This window comes from Danio aesculapii, chromosome 23, assembly GCF_903798145.1.
Source record: "Danio aesculapii chromosome 23, fDanAes4.1, whole genome shotgun sequence".
NCBI lineage: Eukaryota > Metazoa > Chordata > Actinopteri > Cypriniformes > Danionidae > Danio > Danio aesculapii.
The window spans coordinates 29,865,554-29,892,153 of NC_079457.1; the positions used below are offsets into that span (position 1 = coordinate 29,865,554).

Sequence of the window (26,600 nt, forward strand, 5' to 3'; positions counted from 1 at the left end):
ACAAAGGAAGTTATTTTGAAAAATTTTGTAAACCTTAGTGGTGTGAAGTAGCAAATTACAAATACTCAAAATACTGTAATTGAGTAGTTTTTCCCAGGAATTGTAATTTACTAAGTAGTATTTAAATGTGTATTTTTCCTTTTTCTTGAGTACATTTTTAGTGCTTTATCTGTACTTTTACTCCACTACTTTCCTTCAACCTGCAGTCACTATTTTTTCTTGTCTATATGGGGATTGGCTTCAGTAGAAAAATCAATCCTGTGATTTCTGTCTAATCAAATCATGCATAGAAAGTAAATCACTTCATAATGAACTACCTCAAAACATGGGCGATTTATAAATACAGAAAAACAGTTTGGAAGCATTAAATGTGTCCAAGAGGATGTCCTAAATCTTTACACGCATTGACCTAGAGACTGTTTAGATGCATGTCACTAATGAGAAAATGACAGATGTTTACTGTATCATGACTGAAATGGCCTTAAACACCCAGCAAGCGCAAGACGCCAAAATGACATCAGATTGACGAATACCATACCTGACGTTGAATATGACGTTTGTTTAAGATGTTGGCTCAATGTTGGATTTTGGTCACTTTCAAACACAACCTCAAATCAACCAAATATCAACGTCATTTGACATAGCTGGACATCAAAATAATGTTGCTAGTCTAGCCAGCTTAGACACTGAATAGACATTGAATTTTGGTCACCTGACGTCATGACCTAAATCTAATCTAATATTAACATCTTATGATGTTGTGTGCCTGCTAGGCAATGACTAAATGCACTACAGAATGTTACATTAACACACATTTTACAGCATAATACTCACTACTCATGAGTACTTTTGAAATGTTAGTTTTTCTCCTACTTTGAGTAATGTTTACAACAGATACTTTTACTTTACTTGCACTACATTTTTGGGCAAGTAATAGTACTTTTACTTGAGTATGATTTTTCAGTACTCCTTTCACCACTGTAACCATTGACTTCCATACTAATTTTTCCCACTATTGAAGTAATAGTTACCGGTTTCTAACAGCCTTCAAAATATCTTCTTTTGTTTTTAACATAACAAAGAGACTCATACAAGTTTTTAAGCACTTGGGGGATGAGTACATGGTGCATAAATGTTCATTTTGGGGTGAACTATTCCTTTATTAGATGAAAAATCTTTATATTTTGTCACTATCCTTCAAGTTACTAGATTTACCCATTTGACAGCAAAAAGTTTCATTTAAAATATAATGGTTTGGAATAATCCTTTATATATTTCAATAGCCAGAAGTATCATGTTGACTGTTGAAACATTGAAGTGATTTTTACACCAGTTGTTTTAAAAGATTAATGCGAACACTTTACTTAATATTTAATATGTACAGTTGAAGTCAGAATTATTAGCCCCCCCTGAATTATTAGCCCCCGTTTATTTTTTTTCCCCAATTTCTATTTAAGGGAGAGAAGATTACACATTTCTAAGCATAATAGTTTTAATAACTCATTTCTAATAACTGATTTATGTTATCTTTGCCATGATGACAGTACATAATATATTGCTAGATATGTTTTAAGACACTTCTATACAGCTTAAAGTTACATTTAAGGGCTTAACTAGGTTAATTAGGTTACCTAGGCAGGTTAGGGTAATTAGGCAAGTTGTTGTATAATGATGGTTTGTTCTGTAGACCAGTGTTTCCCAACCCTGTTCCTGAAGGCACACCAACAGTCCACATTTTCAACCTCTCCCTAATCAAACACACCCGAATCATCATAACATAAGAAGAGACTCCAAAACCTGAAGTTAATGGGTCAGATAACGGAGACATCCAAAATATGTACTGTTGGTGTGCCTCCAGGAACAGGGTTGGGAAACACTGCTGTAGACTATTGAAAAAAATATATATAGCTTACAGGGGCTAATAATTTTGACCTTAAATTGTTTTTAAAACAATTAAAAACTGCTTTTATTCTAGCTAGACTTTTTCCAGAAGAAAAAATATTATCAGACATACTGTGAAAATTTCCTTGCTCTGTTAACAATCATTTGGAAAATAATTAAAAAAGGAAAATAAAATCAAAGGTGGGCAAATAATTCTGACTTCAGCTGTATATGTTTTTATATGGATATTTCTATTTAAATTAAACCGCTTTTGTAAATTGTATTTAATATGGACACCAAAATGGAACATCTTAAATTAATTTATATAATAAAATATTTATTATAAACTGTACATGTGATGTAAGGTAAAAAGCATAAACCAAATGTAAAACTAAATTGTAAATAAAAATAAACTATAGTAATGTCGACCAGCAATACCACAACATTTTGAACTTGTGGGGACATTTTTTAGTCCCCATGAGGAAAAAAGCTCATAAATCACTTAGAATGAAGTAGTGTGGTAATGCTAATCTGCAATTTGATTTCTGTGAGGGTTGGGTTTAGGGGTAGGGTTGGGGAAAGGGGATTAAATATACAGTTTGTACAGTATAAAAATCCTTACGTCTATGGGATGTCCCCATAGAGATAGCTGTACTAATATTTGTGGAAATTTGCATTACCTTCACCAAATGAAAAAGGCATAATCTGTATAATGAAAAAACCCTGTTTATTAACTGTGCTTCATCTCTGTGTCTCAGTGCCTCCTGCTGAAGCCCAGTGGCAGAGCACCATCTCTGAGAGAGGAGAAGTCGTCTGTCCGACATGCTCTGTTGTCACTCGCAAGACTGTACATGGTCTGAAGAAGCACATGGAGATCTGTCAAAAGGTCAGAGTCATTCTGGACAACTGGAGAACACTATATCATTTTACAGCTCACTTCTTAGAAAAACACATTATTTCAGAGATTGCTATAATTTTTCAGATTTTCCATTCATGTGGTATGTAACATAGCAATGAATGAGCAGTCAGTGCATCATAAAGTTCTTATCACCCAAAAGCAGGGGTCACCTAACTTGTTCCTGGAGGGCTTGTGTTGCAGAGTTTAGCCCCAACCCTAATCAAACACTAGCTAGTCAGGCTAATCATGGTCTTACTAGGTATACATGAAACTTCCAGGCAAGTTGGAACCATAGACTGTATGGATGATATGGATGTAGTATCCGTGACGTCACCCCTAGGTTTCTGAAGAACCCAAAAGAAGCTACCAGTAGGCATGGCCAACCGGCGCCATTTTGTTCACGCGTCACCAACCGGGGGATACCAAACAGGGGCAAAGCTACAGACCCTGCTAGCATTTTGCTTAGACGGGCTTTCCTATAGGAGAAACGCTTAATACTTCTTTACCTGCTACTTGTTTGTGTTCTGACCACTTGTGCTTGGTTGTATACTATATCAACAAAGCGTTTAGACTTTTTAAAACACTGTTGTAGTACATTGAGCCTCTAAACATTGGTCTTATGACGTTTTTCTACAGGAGGAAAAAACGAATTTCTTCCAAACACTTCAAATATAGTCTGTGTTAGTAAATGCAAGGCTGTTTATGAAATCCAGGCATAAAACTGTATGGCAACGTTTTAGATGACTGTTCTAGAGCCTACAGCTTATCAATCTGTCAGATTCTGGAGTGCATTACAGGTCTAAAGAAAAATAAGAATGATAAACGATCTTAAATAAAACAAATACATTTAAAGAGATGGTATAAGTATATAATTTCACTCACCTGGGAAATGGAGGCCACGTGAATGGTTTGTGAGAACAATTAGGCGCACACAGCATGCCATATCATCTGATAATTGTTAGAATTAATTCTAAAAGGCAACCGACTGTGTAAAGCCACATAAAAATACGATGTATATGCCGAGTTCAGCGGCTAATCAGCCGGAATCAGCTGAGGTGACGTGACGGTGACCAGCGAGAACTAGCTGTCACTCAAATGGCCATGCCCTTAATTATGCAGACTTTATATAACCTAATATTAACGAAAGGGATGAGTTATAAAAAAATTCACCCCCTTCACAGTTGTCATGGAGAACAATATAAGCTATATGAACCAAAATCGTTTTTTGTACCAGGCTGTAAACACCTTTTTTTCTGCTATAAAGTTGTCAATTTTAACAGTGGTATCAAAAGAAATTTGCTTTATTGTGGAGCCAGGACTAGCAGAATTTCGATGAATTGCAGTTTCAGTTACTTTCGTAATTGCTTCACGAGGGAGAGCTGGAGGTTGCTGCTTGGTTGAAACTAAACTCTGCCCGGAAGGGATGAGCTTCTATAATGAGTCATCATCAGTAATTCTAGACTTACTTTGGTTTACACTTATATAGGTTTGTAGTAGATTTGCACAATGCCACTTTACAGTCTTCATTGGCTGACATGAACAAAACCCACTATAACCCTCAGAAATTATAGTGGTAGCTGAGGACTGGAAGAGTTTGTTCTAGTTTGCACATGCATTTCTATAGGATGAAAGCTCAAGCTCAAATTGATAATGTAAAACTCTCATATCTATGGGCTGAAAACGCTTATACTCATATATGGTAAAAGAAGTTGCTGTAAGTATTTGACAAATCACCACAAACTAAGCCATCTGACCAATCAGAGAAAAGTAGCTTCTCAGGCAGGAGGGGTATAGAGAGACCTTGAACTAACCTTGAATTCCAGATAATGTGAGCGTAGAGTGGATGTTCTAGTGTACAGTATATTAGGACAAACATTAAGGTGAAAACAAAATTAGCAATGTTTTGTTTGGGCATCCTGATCAGTTCAACCTGTGGAGTTTTGGAGTCAGGAGATACCAGGCTCAGCCGATGCATCTAGTTCTCCTCTATCCAAACGTAAAGGGACAGCTGCAGACATCAGAGAGCTTGATAATGGTGAAGGTGCAGGTCCTAGCTGATGGGATCTTTGCAGAGATTCATCTGTCAATGGGGTCTTTGCAGAAATCAGCCTTGTCCTCTTGACTCATCAGTGACCACAACAAACATCTGCTCTGGATACAGGCCAGATCCAAGATTATGTGAACCTCAGGATAAGGAGAGACAAACAGACAGACTAACATAAATGTAGATAGTGTTCAAGTTACAGAGTTTTATGGGAAGTGTTCCGGGCTCTGGTTGCCCAAAGTAATACAGCCTCAAGCCGCATTCACACTACAAGTGACTCACAACGGCAAAGCAACAAGCAACCATTCATTTAAAGGGAGGGCTGGCGACCTCTCTGTCTACACGAGCAACAGCAAGTGTTGGCAACCGGATGTGGGCTGGTCGAGTGGTGCAACAAAATTGAGAATCCTTTCATAAGAAACATCCAATATGAGCATCTGTACAGCAAATGTTATCTCAGCAGTGGTGATGGAAGATGGAGGAAATTTGGTCCTTGCAGTTAGCAATTTTCCAGTCTTGTATGATGTGCCTTGTTTTCACTCCACAGTGTTTGTTTTTAGAGCCAAGAATAAATAAATTCCTAAAAGTTCCTTAGGCAACCAGAGGTAGAAATGCCCACTAGCGACTGGGTGGCATACTAGCCACCCAGATTTGACAGGCTACAACAAAGTTGCTTGTAGTGTGAATGAGGCATAGTGGCTCATTCACACTAAATGTGTTTTCTCTTTCCAATGTACTTCTTTTGCATTGTTTTTCAATGTAAACATACACTTGACAGACACTTGTGTCTTTTGAAGAACCGTGCACATGAACGCAGCATTTTTTAGACACTGTGCCAAGTCAAAAGAACTTCAATGTTTAGACGCAGCGCTGCTCATCACTGTCAGTTCCAAAGCAGTAGATCAATCAGAAAAGCTCGGATGTGGGCTCGGAGGCACTCTTCACTCTCTGGAGTGGCTGTCTCCAGATACCCTCAAGTTTTATGCGGCACATTTTAAAAAAAAACATTCCAGAGTGCTGAGTCTCATGTTTTAGGAAGCAAAGACATGTTTGATGTCATGTTAATTACTTTGCTAGAAAGGCTGTTCCAGAGATTAGGCACCAGATAGGAGAAGCATCTACTGCCTACAATCTAATTTTATATTTGTATTTCAGCATTATACTGTATTGGTGTAGGATCCAATTAATATTATTTTATTACGTAAATAATTTTGCTGCTTATTCAAACTACTTATTTAAAATGAGTTGAAACAACACAATTCTGAACGTTTTTTTAGGGGGACCACTTAATTGTTTTATGTTTAATCCACTTAAATTAGTAAAAAAAAAAAAAAAATTTCATTGGTTTGTTTTGTACAATGGGCGTCACAGTGGCGCAGTGGGTAGCAGTATCACCTCACAGCAAAAAGGTCACTGGTCCGAGCCTCAGCTGGGTCAGTCTGCATTTCTGTGTGGATTTTGCATGTTCTCCCTGTGTTGGCGTAGGTTTCCTCTGGGTGCTCGTTTCCCCCACAGTCCAAAGACATGTGGTATAGGTGAATTGGGTCAGCTAAATCTTCCATAGTCTATGTGTGTGAATGCAACGGTGTGTGGATGTTTCCCAGTGATGGGAGTGATGGGTTGCAGCTGGAAGGGCATCAGCTGCTAAAACATATGCTGGATAAGTTGGTGGTTTATTCCACTGTGGCGATCCCAGATTAAAGCTGCGGTCACACTGGGTTTTTCCTCCCATAGACTTCCATTCTCATGCACGTGAATGCGTCAGACCGGAAACGCAAGGTCATGCGCCAAGTTTCGCATGTTGCTGCGGTTGTTGCAATCGCTGGCTTTTTTAAATGTCTAATTATCTTGTTTAATCGTGCGACTTTTCGCAGCGCCGTACGACGGAATTTCGCACACACAAAGCCCAGTGTGACCGCAGCTTAATAAGTGGGGTTTATTTATGAATTAATTTTGACAGAATCACATGCTATGAATTGAACACAGCTGGTCATGCATTAGCCAATTCATGATTCACCAATAAAACAACTCCTCAGTCACTATAAATACCCTACACTCAAAAATATATATATATTTTTTACTTGTTCAAACAACTTATTTAAAATTCCTGAAGCACAATTCTTGAGATTTCATTGGGACAATGTTTTTTATGTTCAATCCACATAAATTTGTTAGAAGTGTTTAGTTAACTTAATCGATTTGTGTTGGGGCAACATGAATGAATTGTGTGGAACCCTGCATTTTTTACAGTGTAAGTTCCATATAACAGCCATCTTCATTTTAAAGAGCCCATATTATGGGTTTTTGAAAATGCCCTTCCATGTAGTGTGTCACACAGCTCTAAGTGAAGTGAAATATCCAGCTAAGGCTTAAATCTGTAAATGTACAGTGTTTAAAACTATTGATTCATCTATAAAAGAGTCGACTCATAGTGCTTCAAACGAGTCGTCTTGATAACGAGTTATTAGGTGTTTCGCAATGACGCAGCTACGAAACACAAGTAGTTGCACGCGCAAGCCCGGGAGATTTGAAACCTGCGGCTCCGCCCACTAACAGAAAAAAGTCACACACACACACACACAGAGACACACACAGACACACACACACACAGAGACACACACAGACACCGGTAGAATGAAGTCACGCTGTGCAGATGGAGATTATTGACAGTTCACCCAAAGATGAAACCTTAGCATATAGCCTAGCCTTGAGCAGATCGAGAGCCTCTGGAAACTACCTGCTTACAAAGAAGACTTCTTCAGTTTGTTAAAGGAAGGATCAGTATAGACTGTCAGAACAAGGATCAGTGGATCATGAATCAGTTTCTTCCCCCATTTCACAAGTGTAAGTACGTGCGATTAAAATTGTTGCCTCGTTTACTCTAGCTTCCAAATTATGCATTTAGTTGTGTTTTGTTACTTGTAACCGCGTGTGCTGTATCAGGTTAACTCTTTATATTCTCATATCGCGTGTAAAGCTACGTTGAAAACGCGACGCGTGCCGCTTTGTTTATGGATAGTCAGCTATGTGTGTGTGTGTAATGTGTGTGTGTGTGTGGCTCCTCTGAGGACGGTCGTTTGTGTGAGTGTCTCCTCTTAGGAGGTTGATGTGTGTGTGTGCGTGTCTCTGAATAGGGTAAAGCTCTAGGCAAAGGGTGATCAAAGGGACCCGTTTGTAAAGTGAGGACTTTAGGGGGTGTCGCGGTTGAAATCTTAGGGTTGTAATCGCGGATGTAACTGAGGACGCGGAGGGGGAGGGAGGTGTCGCCGCCGCGCCGTCTCTATTCTGGACGCGCCGGCCCTGTGTGTGCGTGTGTGTAAAAAGAGCAAGTAGACTGCTAGGACATATCCTCGCCAGTTCTTGGACTTTTTGCTTGATAAAATAGTTAGTCGTCAGTATTTTCTAGTCCATCGTCTATATTTACATTCACCCACTGGCAGCCAAAATCCACTATGAAGCGTGTGTACACTGTGACTACTTTTATATTGTTGATAATCTGCTGGGCATTTCACTCTGTCTCGCCCTGAAGCCTGTCAGTGTCGTCGACCAATCGCAGCAGCCTGTCATTGGTCCAATCAGCACAGATTAGCTTCGCGCTGAGGACGGGTTTGGGTACAAATGAATCGCTGAACGATTCATATGGGAGTCGCTGGGATAACTAGGTAAAAATAAATGCATATTATAAGACCATCAAAGTGTTGTTTGACCTTGCATGCATATTAGACTGTTGTTGGAGACCCTTACAACCTAAATATGACTCTATTTCATCTATAATATGGGCTCTTTAAAGAGATTCACCCTTCCACCCCTACTCCTCCTCTTTTCTTAGATGTGTGGCATGGTGGCCCAGTGGTTAGCACTGTTGCCTCACAGCAAGAACGTCACTGGTCCTTACCAAGCCAGCCGACATTTCTGTGTGGAGTTTACACATTCTCCTGTGCTCACGTGGGTTTCCCCCGGGCACTTCAGTTTCCTCCCAACGTCCAAAAATATGCAACTTAAGTCAATTGACTAAATCCAAATCAGCATCATAGATGTACTCCTAGTAAGTAGTTATCTCATAAGAACAATCACTATCTGTTCATAAGCTACTACAGTAAGGGAGTTTTCGAAATCTACCAGAGCTCAAACTCCCCTCTCGCCCTGCAACGGGAGGGAGCCCTGGGCTCGAGGACCTTATGAGCTCAGGGCTCTCTCCTGGGACAGCATGCCAAACACGCTTTATAATCAATCATTGGCTAAGTGTGAACTCTTGAAAGGGGCTAAGCCGAAAAGAAAAGGAATAAATGAATGAGTGTTTTGGTACAACATGAAGGAGATGTGTGTAGCATAGCATCTTTTACAGTGTACAGTATTTGAAGCAACAACTGATGGAGAAGAATCACTCATTTTACATTTGACTTAAACCAATGGTCATTGTTTGAGAAACTGTTTCCTCTCGAGATAATGAGCAATTTACTCTATTCAGCAACTTATTAGATGTAACACGAAATCCAGTCAGACATCAGAACAGACTACTGCCATTGACTTTCACATTGACCTCATGCGGAAGCATTCAGCCACCTGAAGGGTTTTTCCTCAGTTATTGGTCATTTAAACAGCCACTAAGAACTTCAGACTTTGCATCTACAATGAACACACTTGACCATGAGATTTCTAAACACAACCATCATGTAGCAGATTCAGCACTCAAGCTTGTCAATAGAAAGGCAAAGCTTTATTGACCAAACAGCACATACGAATGTTGCAGAAATTGTCACTTTGGGACAGTTTATGTAAAAACTGTGATTTACCAAGGAATGAGTTTGACAAATGGTGCCCAAATAGGAGAAAAACATCAGCGAAGGAATCAAATCTTTAATGAATGACTCTCCCTCTGTTGTTTATACAACCGAACCGCAGAGGAAGTGGAGAGGAGAACGTTTCAGGCATGCAATTAGACACCTCTCTCAGGACCTCTCGCACGGGGCCAGAGGGAGCCATTAGGACCACTTTATTGATTGGGCGTCTGTGCGAGCGGTGCAGTGAGTGGCCCTTCCCAGTGTGCATCTGGAGTCTCATAGTGCCAGCCCGGCGTATTGCACAACTCTATAAAAATGATGACATGCCTATTAAAGGAGGAAATCGATCAGTTATTGCGGGGTCACAAGTAATTGTGGTTTCTCTGGCCTCTTTTAAGCCCCATATGAAATCGATAATGGCTGTGATGGGTATTAAGGAAAAATATGCTTTATGGCAGAGAAACTTTATTGAAATAATAACCATAAACCTTGTTTTCTCATTTGTATGTCAATGCAGAAATTAATACGTTTAATTTATTCATTCATTTACCTTCGGCTTAGTCTTTTATTCATCAGGGGTCGCCACAGCGGAATAAACCGCCAACTTAACCAGCATATGTTTTACGCAGAGGATGCCCTTCCAGCCACAACCCAGAACTGGGAAACACCAATTCACTCTCACGTTCATACACACTGTTTTTGAAGTGTAAATGAACTGACAAATGCATTTGCCTGTAGATGACATTTTAAGTTGGCAGTTATAGGGGGGGAAATACACCTTTCACAAGTATGTCATCGTAAGAGATATGTCAAATATAAAATGTCACATTTACAGCTGGTGATTTCCTGAAATTTAAGGTCGACATCATAAACTGTGGTCTTTTTTTTTTCTTGTAGCTGCGGGATGCTCTCAAATGTCAGCAGTGTCAGAAACAGTTCCGATCAAAAGCTGCACTCAATTACCACAACATGGCTGACCACATTAAGGTAGGTGACAGTGCAGAACAAATTTCATTGTTACCTTTTTAGAGATACTAGAGCTATAGTAGAGCATGGTTTCTGCTACATTCATTCATCCATGGCGGTTGCCACGCCAAAATTCATCCCGCCACGGCTACATTACAGCTTCTCATTCAAAACATAATTTTTTTTAATAGCTAGTAATAATCGCACCGAAAAAAGGGTAAGTGAATTGTAACAGCGCAAACTTTTCTGTAACCGTAGTAGTGCTGTGTGTCGTTAGTTCAACCCTTTAAGGTTACGTGCTGACTGACTGACTGACAGGTGCGTGATATGTGAGACCCAGCAAACACGACATATAGCCGTTTCACTTTACTTCAGGACGCATTAATACCGCTCTTTAGGTCTATTGGAGACATTCATAAATATTCCTAGCAACTCTAATAAATGCTGGAGACATACTCGTTACAAAAACGCACTAAATCGCACTTCAGCAGCGTTTATTTGAGAGCGCACAAGAAGATCTGCGCGCTCTTGAAGCGGCTTATATTTGAGTGGGCGTGCAAGAAGTTTTGTGCACGAGCAGAGGAAATCGGCGACTTCTCAAACCTCAAATGAAAAAACAAATCTCGACTTCTAATACTGCGCTCACGACATTTGTCATTGAAATAACGCCACAGGTAGTTGGTAGATCTGTGTAAAAAAGGCCTGCTGCCACAGCTGGAAAAAATCCTAGAGGAAACACTGGTAGAGCATAAATGTCAAAACTGATGAAAATATAGGATCAGAAATATTAGAGCTTAACCCGGGGTTGTCATCATTCTAAACACTGCTTTTAACTCTGAGTAAAGAAATGTTTCACACATGTATTTGAAAGTGGTGTTATCAATGCGTTTTACCCAGGGTTATGAAACGTTGCTGTGTAGCTGGTTTTTTAGTGCATTAGAGCTGTGTTAAGTGCTGAGTGTGCTCAGTGTGGAATGGAGCAGTGTTTGCTTGTTGCTGCTAACGCATGACAACAGGCAGCCAATCAGAAATTGAACAACGAAACTCATGTCACAAGGAGACACACATCATGTTAGCAGTGTTCATTTTGACAGCAAGATTTAGGCTGCTTCTCAATATGCATTCTTCAGCGATCCTGCATCCTTGTGTTCACTTGTAACATCATAATCAACCACCAAAGTTCCGTTCTAATTAGGGCTGTGCGATTTGGGGTAAATATCTAATTGCGTTTTTTTTTTTTGACAGATATTGTGATTTTGATTTGATTTGCGATTTAATTTTGTAGTGAAGCTTCAGCTCAATAATCTGCATTGTAGCTTCTTACTGCTAAAATGCAGTGAGTGAGCCATGAATGCACGCGAAATACACATGAAGTTATCAAAACATTAAGCTTAATGTTTTGTGAGTTTGAAACCAAAATATTCCCATATTACCGACGTGCTGTTTTTCTTTAATATTATTTCATCTAATAATGCTCCTGAAGCAGCAGACGCCATCATCCCACTCGTCCACGCTTTCCTGTTTGTTTGTTTTTTTGTTTTTTTTGTGGGTGTTCCGCAAAGTTTGGTTCTGATTGGGCAGAACGAAAGTGTGCTCACTCAATTGGCCAGTAAGACTGTTACTCACTCACAAATTAAATGATATATTTCATATCACAGCCTCTTGTGTTTATTTGCAGAAATTCGTATTAAAATCTGTTTTATGTGTATTGTGCAAAGTATATTTGTAAGGCTTTTGTGCATGTTATATTTATATTAAAAAGGAAAAAAAAAAACAATAAGTCTATATAAATGTATAAATAAATGAACGTTAAAAATGCGTTAAGGTCATGTGACCATAAGGATGAAAGGCTGTGAATACTGATGTACATGTGATTTTTCAGCTTTTTTATTTTTAATAAATTTGCAACAATTTCAAAAAATCTTTTTTCACATTGTCATTATGGGGTATTGTGTGTAAATAAATTTAATCCATTTTGGAATAAGGCGGTAACATAAAAATATGTGGAAAAAAGTGAAGCAATATGAATACTTTGTGGATGTACAGTATATTAAATGTAGTTAGTTGAACATAAGTGCTTCAAGTTGAACAAGAACGACGTAAGTTTATAATTCTATTATTGTTATTATAATTATTAAAACTATTATTATATTATTATTATTATAAAAAACACATTATCATCACAAGAAGAAATGTGTTCCAGTTGTGATTCTAACATAAAACTCCAGTAATGCTCATGCGTTTGTCTTTTAATGGTTTAAATATGGTTACATAGATTAGTGACGAATATAGACTATTTTAAATACACCAAAAATGTTTGCTCTTTGTTCAAACTACTTATTTCAAATGAGCTAAAATGTCACAGCTCTTCAGTTTTTTGGGGGGATAAATTAAGTGTTTTATGTATAATCCACCTAAATTGGAAAAAACGATTAAGTTAACTTAATCGTTTTTTGTTGGGACAACATGAAGGAATTGTTTGGAACCCAGCATTTTTTACACTGTACTAAGTATTTTAATGTATATGTCATGTATTTAAATATTTTTTTACACATTTGTAAAAGAGTTGTAATTTGGTATGTAAGATATATTAACAAATGTATTTCAATTAACCCACTGCAGTTAAAATTACACTTGATATTATTATACACTAACATTGTTAATACAATAAGTTAGTTAAACATTTAAAAGTTTATTTCTTCACAGCATGACAGAAGATTTTAAAATATACTTTTATTACATTATTACAAAGTGCACTTTTAAAGTAATAAAACTATACTCTCTTTAAGTAGCATTTTATTTCATTCATATTATACAGGGTAACTACGGGGTCTTAAAATGTCTTAAATCTATTGAAATGTGGTGTTGTAGGTCTTCAATTTTTTAACAGGTCTTAATTTTCCTTTGTTCATGTATAGCTACTCAATTTGGCCATTGACACCCATGCAGTCGCCAACAATCCTTCTCAATAAAGCTTTTAAGTTTTTATTTAAAAATAGCATTGAATTACTTTCCTTACAGTAACATTTGCTTAAAAGTTCTCCATTTATTTACTGCTGAGGATACTGACCTGTCCTAAAAAAATATTCAAACAAAATTATTATTATTATATTATTAAATATATACAATTTTAATCTTTTTTGATAGGGCAAGTGAAAATCTTTTCTAACTGGGATATTCGAAACAAAATCCTTAGCATTTAGCCCTGTAAGTCTTTTGTTCATGATGGTCTTATAAACTCTTAAATTTAACTTGGTGTAACCTGGCGAAACCCTGTTATATATGTTTACACATATAAAAAATAGAAATGTCTGAGATTTGATGTGCACACTTTAAGTACAATTAAGAACTCTTAACTTCCCAGACAAAAAGGCATTATGGTTTTTAAAACAAAATGTTAAACACCTTTTAATACTTTTAATAAACTGTTATTACTTTAGCTACAATATATCTGTACAGTATGTTCAGCAGAACAGTGTTTAATATTACACTGTGTGACCACTACAGAGACCAGCGTCTGCCCTGCGTCCACATCGGCCTGTAATCTCGATTATATCTGACACATCTCTATACTCCAGCTTCACTTTAAGACCTAAAGCATCCATTAAGCTCCTACTGTTAACTGCACATATGGGAAAAGGCCTAGCTCACTTCTAATAATGCCTTTTAAAAGAGTCTTCCAGCAGTATTTCAACTCTAATGATTGTCTCCTGCTCCCCAGTCTTATTTATGTACTGTAATAATTTCCTCAACACAACCAATTAACAGCGTTCCTACCAGCAATCTTTCTCAACAGCAAATCATGCTAATCTCCCTAATGATTAAACTTCCTCGGTTTTTCCCGGTCAAATTCAACCAATATGAACAAGAACAGCACATCCCATAATGATGGTGGCGTCCCTTGTGGCCCTTGTGAGGTTTGATGTAAAAATGTGAGAGAGAATAAGTGGTTAAAGAGGGCTATGAGGATATATAAGCTCCATCTGGCAAGCTCAAGCATTAGCTGCAAACAATATTTCCAAAGAAATGTGTTAAATTATGCACAACCAAATGTCTCAGAAACATTATGAAACATTAATGAGGATGTGCATTTAGGTCTATGATTTGTTATTTGAGCCACGTGCTGGGTGTTCTCACTGAGCCAAACATTTAAGAAAAAGCATAAGGTCTGGGCCACATTGCCGATTATTCTAGCCAAGAAGCGCCCACTTAGATAGGAAGAAAACATTAAAGATTTAAAGTGATGTTGGAGCATTTAACTATGGTAATTGAAAACAAAATATAATAAAATACTATGGCTGTGTCTTTTTTAAACAGGGGTGGTTTTAGGGAGGTGGCACGAAAGGATAAATTTGCTCAAAAATATGCTTGGCCCCCTTTGTAAAGCTGGAGAAAGTAAGGGCTATTAATATTTCACAAGTAGCACCGCATTAATTTGAACACACCTACTCTCAGTGACAGTTATTTCATGTATATTTACAGTACAATGCCATTGGATTAGATTGCGGTCAATTTCACGAAGCTCAGTGCAAATGGATTAGAGTGCTGTCAGTTTAGTAATGTTTAACTTCATTGGATTAGTGAGCTGTCAATTTAACAGCTCAAATACAAAAGAAGTGCAATTTCGTAAGTGCCAGGCCACTTCTTTGTTCATTGTAAGTAATGAATTATAATTATAAGCCTACAAATATTGAAATATGTTGTAAAAATGTATGTTGGAAGCTCCAGTTTGAGCTTATACAGTAGTAAATCAGCTGTGATGCACCAGGTCCTCTTAAAATAGAACTGCCTACTTGATGGCCAGGGCTTCCTTGTCCACTGTAGCATACCTTTTCTGGGGTGAGTTTCTGAAAAAGGTAAAAGACTGGGTGCTGTTCTCCATACTTTTCTTGTAATAGTACAGCACCAAAGCTGATGTAGGAAGCATCGGTCTGGAGAGCAAAGGGGCAGCCGAATTCTAACTGGACCAGACTTTTTCTGGCTGCCCTTTTTTGTCAGGTCTGTCAGGGGGCTCACTATTGAGGAGAAATTGGGGATAAAATGCTGATAATATCCTGCAATCCCCAAAAAAGAACATGCCTGGGATTTTGTTGAGGGTTGTGGGATCGTTGAGCTGTTTCTACTTTGGCTATTCTTGGTTGAATGAGCCCACTTCTGATCTTGTATTCAAGGTACTTCACCTCGGCGGGCCCTAGGTGGCATTTCTTGGGGTTAGCAGTGAGGCCTGCCCTTCGTAACGCCAACATTCCTCTAAAACCTGACTAATTGTTCCTCTCATGTCGACAAGTGAATGACAATGTTGTCTAAGTAGGCAGTTGCGCACTCCTGCTGCAGCCTCAGCAAGATGCAAATCATGCACTGAAATATGGGTGTGGCCCCATGTAGACCAAAGGGTAGGACATGATGCCAGGAGTGCTGAACACAGTCTTTTCCATTTATATAGGTGACAACGAGACTGTGGGACAAGTATTGATACGAACCGGGCCGTGCCCTGCAGAAGCGTAGGGTGCCATCTGGTTTTGGAACTATAACGTTCGGGCTGGACCAAGGGCTTCTAGAAGCTTTGATTGTCCCCAGATGTCTCATCTTGCTAATTTCCTCCTCAATAGCTTGCCAACAAGCCTCTAGACCTTGATAAGGTCTCTGCTGAACAATATCTCCATTGGCTGTGCAGCATGTAAAAGGGTCCCCTTCGTGAACATAGGCAGCCATTTTTTGGGGGAGAAGGGTCCATCTGTTCAATAAATTTAAATGATACATCTGTTCCGTTTTTCTGTAGTTCAAATGATTTTTTATTTATTGTGCTTTTACAGTGTTTCTAGTAAATTGAAACTGTCAGTCCAGTTTTCAGAGTTGAAGTTCAGTTTAGTTCAGTTCGGTGTGGTTTAATTTTCACTGTTGAAAGTCCAAACACTGAAGAGCAAATCCATCGATGCGCCGCTCTACAAGTCCCAAACCATGCAAGCCAGTGGCGACAGTGGTGAGGAACCAACTTCACCAATTGAAGTGAAGTGAAAAACCTTTTTTTGTTGTGGGCGAAATATGTCTCCTCCAGCTCAACATACTCCACAAACTCTGTTAATGTGGTGGAATTGAGCATACTGACAGGGCAATGGAAATGGCCTGGAGGTGCCCAGAGCAAATAGTCAAGGACCACTGTTTCAGCAACCTGGACAGCTGTTGGAAAACCCGGTAAGTAGCCACAGGTGAGCAAGACACATCAGCTGGGTTGCTTGGCTTCAAGTAGGAACATTTTATACATATTGCCATTATTGGAACTTTTGTGCAGATCCAATCTGTGATAACCTAAAGCCAGGATTCCTCTTTTGACTGCATCATAAACTTCACAAGTTGTAAGGAATAATATAATTGCTGTGCTTTTCCTGTTAGAAAAGGCGCTAGCAAATGCACCCACTCACCTCTATCTACGGCTGGTGGCAGTAACCTGAAATGTGTGGAGGTATGCTTGAATATCGTCCAGATCACTGAGTTTGGTTAGGTTTAGATGGATGATTGTGCATGGATTGGGAAGCGCGGTGCGTACTACGGCATCCCTTAGTTGGTCAACTGTCTGCTCAGTTCATTCTTGTTGCACCGCCAGCTGTTCCTCGAACTGTTGTTATTGTGCTGTCAATAGCATCAGCATGCAGATTATCTCTTCCATGCTGCTGGTGAAGAACTTATGAGTTTGGGCAATGGAGCAGGTTTTGTCCTCTGTAACACACAATGTAAACAAAATCAGTAAATTTCACTCGTTTCTGCCCGCATTCTTGACCATTTGTTGCATGGAGACTGAAATATTACAGACACAAGTTGTTAAAGTTTACAATGAATTCCTGGAAGGCATTTACTTCCTCTTAACCAGAGTGGTTGTGCTGTTTCCATGTGCACTTGACATGGGCACTGGGAGACTCGTCACACTGTAAACCCTCCAGTTTTTTCAGAGATTCTCTATATTTTACCAGTCTATCCTGCTATAAACACATAAAATAATTTTTTTCCACATTACTCCTGTATTTTTAAGCTTTCTATGAAGGGTGGAAATATATATAATCAAAGAGCAGATTCTCCATTTACTCATAGTACTGCCAAATCACAAGGGATGCCCCTTACTCTGAAATGTGAAGGGCTGTTCAAGAGAATTTTGCTTTCATTTTATTTAGGCTTGAAAACACCCTTAACCAAATTAAAATCCCTTATTTTCACTTTTCTTGACAGGTATGCATTTATTTTTCTTTAGTTTAAAAGATTAAAGACACTTGGACTTTCCCAAATAATCAGTAACTGTCAGAACCTGGGTTTGAACTTTGCTTTCTCTCTCTTTTCTGACAGCGTTTTCTATCTTTTCTTTTTGACAACTTTCTAATTTGTCTCCAAATTGTTGTGTAACTTCACACAGCTGATCGTCTTTGCCAATTAGTAGCCTCACTTGTTACTGTTACCTGCCTGTTATTTCTGCTGATTGCTGGTCCTAAATCTGAGGATTTTTCGCTTCTCCTCTTGCCAGAGTGTTGGGTTTCTTACTGCTTTCTTGTCGGTCTGTTGCTTGTTTTATCTCTGTATTCTCTGTCCAGTTCTCTGGAGCCGTTCTGGATTTGGTCTGCTCTGCTGGAGAATCGATCCTCTGCCTTGCCATTGTCCTTTTCCTGTATTACCATTCCTAGACCAAAGACTTGCTTTATTTTTGACTGTAATTTACCCCACTCCTAATTTTCTTTATCATGTGGTGCTACTATTTTTTTGTTGTAATTTATCCTATATTGTGACATGTTGCCTGTGGTCCAGTCTTCAGTTTATGTTTACTAAAGTCCAAGATCTGCTCTGGATTTTAGCAAGTTGCTAAGTCTTTTTCTCTTTGCTTATTTAAATTAAAAACCTATTGAATTGAACTCCTCTGCTTTTGGGTTCTTTATACAGACATCCCTGACAGTAACATGGGGTTTCAATGTAATTTTATGTAATGTGTGTATTTATATAGCTCATTATTGTGTATGGTCATACACCAAAAGCCCTTCACAATCATAAGTGAGGTCTCTCCACACCACCACTAGTGTGCAGAATCCACTTTGATGTGACGACAGCCACACACCAGCTATAGATGTAGTGGAGAGACAGTGATAGAGATTAGTGTATGGGGATGATTAGGAGGCCATGATGGGTAAGGGCCGATGATGTGAATTTGGCCAGGACAGCGGGGTTACACCCCTATTCTACGAGAAGTGCCATGGGGTTTTTAATGACCACAGTGAGTTAGGCTCTCGGTTTAATGTCTCATCCGAAAGACGGTGCCCACTGACAGTATAGTGTCCCTTTCACTTTACTGGGGCATCAGGACTCACACAGACCACAGGTTGAGTGTCCCCTGCTGGCCTCACTAACACCACTTCCAACAGCAACCTAGTTTTCCCATGTGGTCTCCCATCCAGATCTCCCATACTTAGCTTCAGTGAGTAACCGGTCTTGAGCTGCAGGGTGATATGGCTGTGTATTGAATAATAAACATTTTTGCATTGTAGTTTTATATATTTTTTCTTTTATATTTCTTTGGTTTGCAATGTCTATGAACAGCTTCACGTTTGTTGTAAATTGTTTTGCCCTCAATCTGATGAGAATATGCCTATTAAATATTTTTAAAATTACTTTTCCCATGGCCCCTCCCCTGACTGGTGCTTGGTTCCCCCTGCACAACCTCATAAAAAAAAACTGTTTCCAAGGTAGGAATGCATCAAAACCAAAATCCAAATTCTGCTGCACTTTCTGTCTCACTTGGTTCCTTCTTCTGATCAAATTTCGAAGGCAGTGATGTCCTTTACTGCCTTTTAAATCTCATAATCCTGTGCACATTTCTAACAACTGAGCTAAAAAAATAGATGACATCTTGATGCACATCTTGGTTGTATGTTTGTATGTTTTTAAACCAGCCTTTTCTACTTTTGATGGTATTTCTAGTAAGAAGTATTGTACTTAGCAAATAATCACCTAGTTATCAACAAAGCTCTCCCTATTTTGTTGCACTGAATTAAATTATTATGGTGTCTTGGAAATTTGTCTGAAATCAGTGTTTATTTCAAGGCTTTAATGCTGTATTTAAAGTCACTGCTTGATAGGGTAGTGAGGAAACAACAGCTGGATAAGCTTTTCAGATTCAGCCCATGTCATTAGTGCCTTTAGCACTGGAGGAATGTTTTCATAGTTCCTCGAACAATTAGCGGAAATACACAATTTTAGCATGTTTGCGCTGCAGGAACTGGGAAAAATTTTTATCACAAGAATGCCTTTTGGGGAAACTAAATTAGCTCCTTCAATGTAAGGTGTAAAACAGTACAATAGGAACTGCAAGTGACAGAGATTTAAGTGTATGCTGACTGGCCGAACACATGCCACACAAAACATCTGCACAGTATTTTAAAGTGGTCCAAGATAAGATCTTTTTGACTTTATGTGTGGCATTGATTTCTTTTCTCAGCCTTTGTGATATGGAGCACTACAAGTTGTCATACTGTAGGTGTTTTCATCTCTTAGTCCTCCTTTTTTATTACTTAATCATAAGTTGACATTCCATTTGTTAGGGGTGTCAAAATTAATTGTTTCTTCGATGCACCGCTATGCAGATGGGGACTATTTGATATTGGTTCAGTAATAGATCATAACCGGTTATTACGTACTGACATCATTTATCTCCTATTTGCAATGTCACAGTAGAATACTATGGCGAAGGAGGCTAGGGCGAGTAAATAAAACGCTCATACTACTTAAAAGGTAGATAATTATGCACAATTCAACTGCTTGTGAGTTTGCTGGAAAGTTTTTCATTGACACTGAACAATGCGCAGCATACGAGCCACTATTTCACTACTAGGGAGTAGTGAAATAAAAATCTGTAAAACTCTATCTCTGCCTCTCTCTCACTTTGGACATTTGACCCGCTGGCGTGTTCGTAAGGTAACTTTTCCTCTCCTCTTGGCTGTTAAAGTGATACTTAAGGATCCAGACACAAGCGTGCCTGTGGTAGTTTTCTCCACTGTGTCTATTACAGATTACCCTGTGATAAACGCACAATATGCACATTGAGACTGTAACTGCGGCTGTTCTTCTCGCGTCACTTATCGTTGAACAGCGCTTTCATTTCTAAAGCCAATCGCAGCATTTCATTTCTAAAGCCAATTTATATATATATATATATATATATAAATATATATATATATATATATTAGAGCTGTCAAATTATTTAAAAAATTTACGTTATTAATCACAATTTTTTGTAATTAATCATGATTAATCACGAAACGCCGTATTACAGAAATAAAAACACAGGCATTTAAGTGCTATTTTTATTTCAAAACAATAAGTGCCAATAACAAACAAAAATGATTTCCATGTTGGATTCTAAGTGGACTACAAACACACACACACAAACACACACACAGACAACGTGCGCAGTACAGCGGACCCTGTGAGCGAAGGATCCCTTCAGATTCATCAATACGCAAGATCGCGTTCATCAAATTTGCTTAAACTAAGCGTTCTAAAGTATGGCTGTATTTTACAAGCAAGGATTCTGACACAGCAACGTGAAGCAGACGCTTTGCAAAAGTTGCGTGTAGGGGGAAACACATCAAACTTATGAAATATGAGGGCTCTGGAAGGAACATTAGCTTAAAGGCTGAGAATAGCACTGTCTTTGACAGCTTGCGACTTCATCTGCCACTTTCACTACAGTACATTTACATGGACACCAATACTCCGTGGAGGTTTTTCTTTCCATTTGCATTGAGGTAACAAATTCCATTAAAACATCCTGAATGAAAATATGCTGAATGAGAGTGAACTGCTGAACTGCAGTTAAAATCTAAAGATTAAAAATGAAACACCTGAAATTGCGTAAAACTCATGAGGAAACGCAGGATAGCCTGGTGATGCGACATTAATAGTTTTATACTGAAACTTTGCCTCTAAAAGCGCGTCCTTGGTCTTATCCAAATTTTTTTTGCACATTAAACACATGCAGGGCCGGAGCAAGCTGAACTGGTGCTCTAGGCAAACAGCAATCATGCCGCCCTCAACCCGAAAGTGACCAGTTCGCGGATGAACGTAAGGACCGTGAGGGAGGGGGTGGGTGTAGCCTATGAAAGTGAAGACTGGGGGGTTCGCTCACTATTCTGCTGCCCAAGGCGGCCACCTAGGTCGCCTCTATGCATGAGCTGTCCCTGAACACACGTCAGCCACAACAGGAAAAAAAAAAAAACTGCTACTGCAATATTTGGTGTTTTTTTTTACGCGTTAATTAAAATTAATCACGTGCGTTAACGCGCTAATTTTGACAGCCCTAATATAATATATTATATATATATATATATATATATATATATATATATATATATATATATATATATATATATATATATATATATATACTATATATATTATCACATATATTTATAGATTTTAATTAAAAAAAATTCTTGTGTTGTGAAGAAAAATTCTAATTCAGTATGGAATGCACCATGATGCACAGAGATATCGAGTTGAACCGAATTGATGGCATGATAATTGTAACCGAACCAAACCAAACCGTGAGACCAGTGTAGTTTCACACCCCTACCATCTGTTATCAGAAAACCCAAAACACACATCCTCATGTTGTTGTTTATGCTGAGTGACATGTTTGATTTCAATATCATTCGACGTACATCACTTGTTAACTCTTGTTTTGGTGGCAGAGTCCGGACACTAGTCCTGTCTTGTCTAGTATGTTGTGCTCAACTCGATTTTTCGAGCTAGAGTGCTTAATACAGGAATTATTCTTTTTAATTAGGTGTTGATATGGATGCAGCGATGTGGCATAATCACTACACCAGGAAATAAAAGGCACCAGGCATGAAGACCTTTAGGTGCCTAATGGTTTTATTCTTTGAGTTTTTTGATAAAGTCACAATCCAATTCTAAATGTTTTCTTAGCTGATGATGACTTGAAATGTTTGAGTAACTAATTGATGAGATCAGTGAGTGTATCAACCTAAAGGTTTCTGGTTTCTTTGAAATTTGATTTATAAGGCTTAAAAGTTACCAATCTGGGGTGCGTTTCCGAAAACCATCGTTAGCCAACTAAGGTTGCAAGTTCCGTCGTTACAAACATAGTTTGTTGATTTAGCGTTTCCCAAATCCATCGTTCCAATGAACATTTGCAAACTGCGTCGCAAACTTGTACACTTGCAACTACACCTCTAGAGCTGTAGTTAAAAGCATAGTTCCTGGATGTGTTTTATTCACAGTTATCCCCCTATACCCTACTCATTTAGAACATTCTAACATTTAAACTTGAAACAGTTTTTACAGTTCAGTTTTAGCGATTTTTATATTGACAATTGCGTTCCCTTGGCAGTGCACTTTGAAACCATTTATGCCATTTTAAACACAGCCGTGGCTCATGACGAAAGCTATAGGTGACCTATTATTTAATAGCAGAATTTATGTTATGTCTCCAAAGTTTGTGAAAAACAAAAATATATAACATACGTTAATGCTTTTAATTTATAGTAGGTTATTTATTAAGAACTGTATCTGTACTGTATATGACATGGACCTATTTGTTAGAACATTTCTGCAGAATGTGTCAAATTATAAACGTAGACTTTAAAAAAAAATTATAAATAAATAAACAATATCCTTCTTAATAATTCACTACGGTCAATTTAGCTTATTCAATTCAGCTATAGCACATGTCTTTGGACTGTGGGGGAAACTGGAGCACCCGGTGGTAACCCATGCCAATACAAGGAGAGCATCCAAATGCCAACTGACCCAGCCAAGGCTCGAACCAGTGACCTTCTTGCTGTGAGGCAATCATGATGCGCCACCATGATGTCCCTACATAATAATAATAATAATAATAATAATAATTGTTAACGATTTATATGACTTACATATGAGATTAGAATAGGTGTTAGCTAAGTGATTTTATATGGAATATTCTCAATAATATTTGTAAAGGAAACATATAAAAGTCTTATATGCGTCGTTTACATATATTTCAATTAATATAGAAAATGAGTGCATGCTTTTACCAAAACTAAAATAGTTTTTTTTTTTTTAAATGCGTGTGTCTGTAAAACAGTACAAGTTGTTATTCCACCCCATTTAGACTGTCATTACAAACGTTTTATGTTATAACTAACGTTGTTTAAACAATGGATCTGCGACAAAGCAACTACGGATAACTCACTACATCGTTCTTTTCCCAAACGTTGCATCGCACTGTGATAGTTCAGCCGCGAGTTATGTTGTTTGGGAAACCCCTGTATGGTTGGTAGTTTTTCCCCAGGACAATCAAATCCAGGTACCGACCATGTCCAACCCTGCAGGGTGAAATAATCAGATGATTATTAGCTCAATTTGCCTCTGGGTATTAGGATTGACATGTTTTGGTTTAACAATCTGCGTTAACATTTTTTCAGTATGGGACAGCTTTTCAGTCTGAGCGTTCACCCTCAGGCGATGTGCGAGGTGTCTCATGTGTACTTTCCTTTGCTGATGTTTTTAACAGGCCAAATACAGTGTTGTAAAAAGCATATTGCAGTTTGACAGTTGCCGTTTACACCCTTGAGTAATGGCCCCTCTATAAAGGATTTGAAGAGTGCCGGGCATCTGGCTTTCAGAAAGCAGAGATTGGAAGCACATTGTTGTAAAGTCTTGAGGAAGAGTTTCTGAAGAGACACTAATGTGTTGCATTGTATTTGTTTCCCATTTCTAAGCCCTCGGCAAGTGAGAATGTGTCTGGGGAGGAGCAGGAGGAGAGAGAGAGACTACACTGCATCCTCAAACAGATGGGCCGAATCAAATGTCCCAGTGAGGTAGGAATTTGTCAGTGGTGGCTGCCGTCTGTCTGTCTTCCTAGACAGCACTGTCTGTCCTTAATATGTCCTAATTGTTGCCTTCCTTCTGTCTCTCACTTTCTTTGTTTTGTCAGCTTTGACATCTAATAGAGGTCCACCAATGTATTGGCCAATACCCAACCTTTCCATTTTTATAATTTTGATAACTAATTTCTGATCAGAAATCTCACATTTGCTTTTTAATAATACCCATAAATGAATTACAACCTGGTAGCAGATGTGTAAGGAAGAGCTAGCATGTTAGCTTAATGCTGCATCAAAATGTGATTGATCCAATGTTTTGCTGCAGAATTAAACTATATATGTCAACTGTTAAAATAACCTCCTTTTGTTATGTGATGTGTCTAATTGTTGCCATCATGTTTTTCATCTGTCAAAACTTCTCTATCTGCGTTACAGTTTAGATTCTTCTCTAGCCCGAGCCCTGACGATATTTCCTGACATTATCTTCAGGCCGGGCCAGGCTGGGCCATGATAAAGCATTTGTGGGGTTTTTTTGTTAGTCATTACTTAATTAGCCTAATTGGGTGGAAATATATTCCATAATTAGAAATATTATACAAATATTTTAGCAAAGTTGGCCTCAGCAACACGTGTGTGGGTCTCGTAATGTGTGTAATGCGCTGCAGCGCTCTAGCTCCTGCAACAGCGTCTCCTCCACTGGCACACATTCACACTGCACGCGCAAGCAGAGCTGAAGGAGTGCGTATATAAAGAAGAAACAGTGCATAAAAATCTGTGGATTTTATTGATGCATTTACTGAATAAAATGGCTACTTTTACTGTCATTTAATGTGTTTTTGGTCAAAGTGAGCAGTGGCAAAAATAGACCCAACGCTGAAATGATCGCGGCACTACTGCTTCAGCTCTGCTCACACTCCGCACTGACACTTGCATCTGTGTGCAGTATGAATGCTCTAATCTGTTAACATGGACACTGAAAAAACACGCTCTGCTTGCATTTGCAGTGTGAAAGATGTGATAGCAAAAAACAAGGACTCTTTTTTTACGATCCACTCTGAATAAACAAACAAAGCAGTTTACATGCTTCGTCTTTGTTTCATTATTCATTAAGATAAATCTAAACTCATTTCTGTAGTTCAAACAACTCCGAATTGTAGTTGAGAATGTCTGTTATAATAGCCCACACATTAAAAAATAGTCAGGTTTAAATTGGGCTCTGGCTCATAATTACAGTTAATGTGTCGGACCAGCTCCTCCATGAACCGCCCCCTTATCGTGCTGGAGGGGTTTAAGTGCCGGAGTGATCCTAAGAGCTATGTTTTAGGGAGCTAATGCCCCTGGTAGGGTCTCCCAAGGCAAAAAGGTCTTAGGTGACCTAAGTGCGGTTCAAAAGCCCCTTATGAGTAAAATAACATTGAGGACTGTGATGCGCCCGGAATGGCACACTGGACCTGGGGTCGGGGCTCGTATGGTGGCTGGTGGCTGGATTTTTTCCCACGGAACCCAGCTGGGCTTAGCCCAAAGGAGCGACGTGGGACCATCCTTCTGCAGGCCCACCACCTGCAGGTGGAGCCATAAGGGGCCGGTTCATTGTGGAACAGGTGGTGGTCGAAGGTTAGGACCACAACAACCCTATCGTCAGGCACAGAAACTGGCTCTTGGGATATGGAATGTTACCTCACTGAAAGGGAAGGAGGCCGAGCTTGTGCGGGAGGTGGAATGGTACCTCCACACACAGCTGGGGCTCTGGAACTCAACTTCTTGAGAAGGGCTGGACTTCTACTCTGGAGTTGCTAACGGTGAGAGGCAGTGGGCTGGTGTGGGCTTGCTTATAGCCTCCCAATTTAGCCACCATGTGTTAAAGATTTCCCCGGTAAATTAGAGGGTTGTTTCCCTGCGCCTTCTGGAGAGGCATGATTGGAAGGAACGGCCTCCCTGATCTGAATCCAAATGATGTTTTGTTATTGGACCTCTGTGCACACTTTGTCCATAACATACACCATGTTTGAGCATAAGGGTATCCATCAGTGCACATGGCATCAGGACATCCTAGGGCGGAGGTCAACGATTGACTTTGTGGTTGTATCATCTGAACGGATGTCTTGGACACTCGGGTAAAGAGAGGGGCAGACCAGTCAACTGATCATCACCTGGTGGTGAGTTGGATCCACTGG

At 38.9% G+C, this 26,600-nt stretch overlaps 1 protein-coding gene across 2 annotated transcripts in view; it reads left to right on the forward strand.

The window, feature by feature from the left end:
* Nucleotides 1–26,600, forward strand: part of znf512b (zinc finger protein 512B) — a 155,859-nt gene that overhangs the window by 99,236 nt on the left and 30,023 nt on the right. For both annotated transcript variants that reach the window (XM_056449437.1, XM_056449438.1), the window contains 3 exons: nt 2,640–2,767; nt 10,502–10,591; nt 24,322–24,420. In XM_056449437.1, coding sequence (XP_056305412.1) covers nt 2,640–2,767; nt 10,502–10,591; nt 24,322–24,420 — 317 coding nt within the window. The remainder of the gene's footprint in view (nt 1–2,639; nt 2,768–10,501; nt 10,592–24,321; nt 24,421–26,600) is intronic.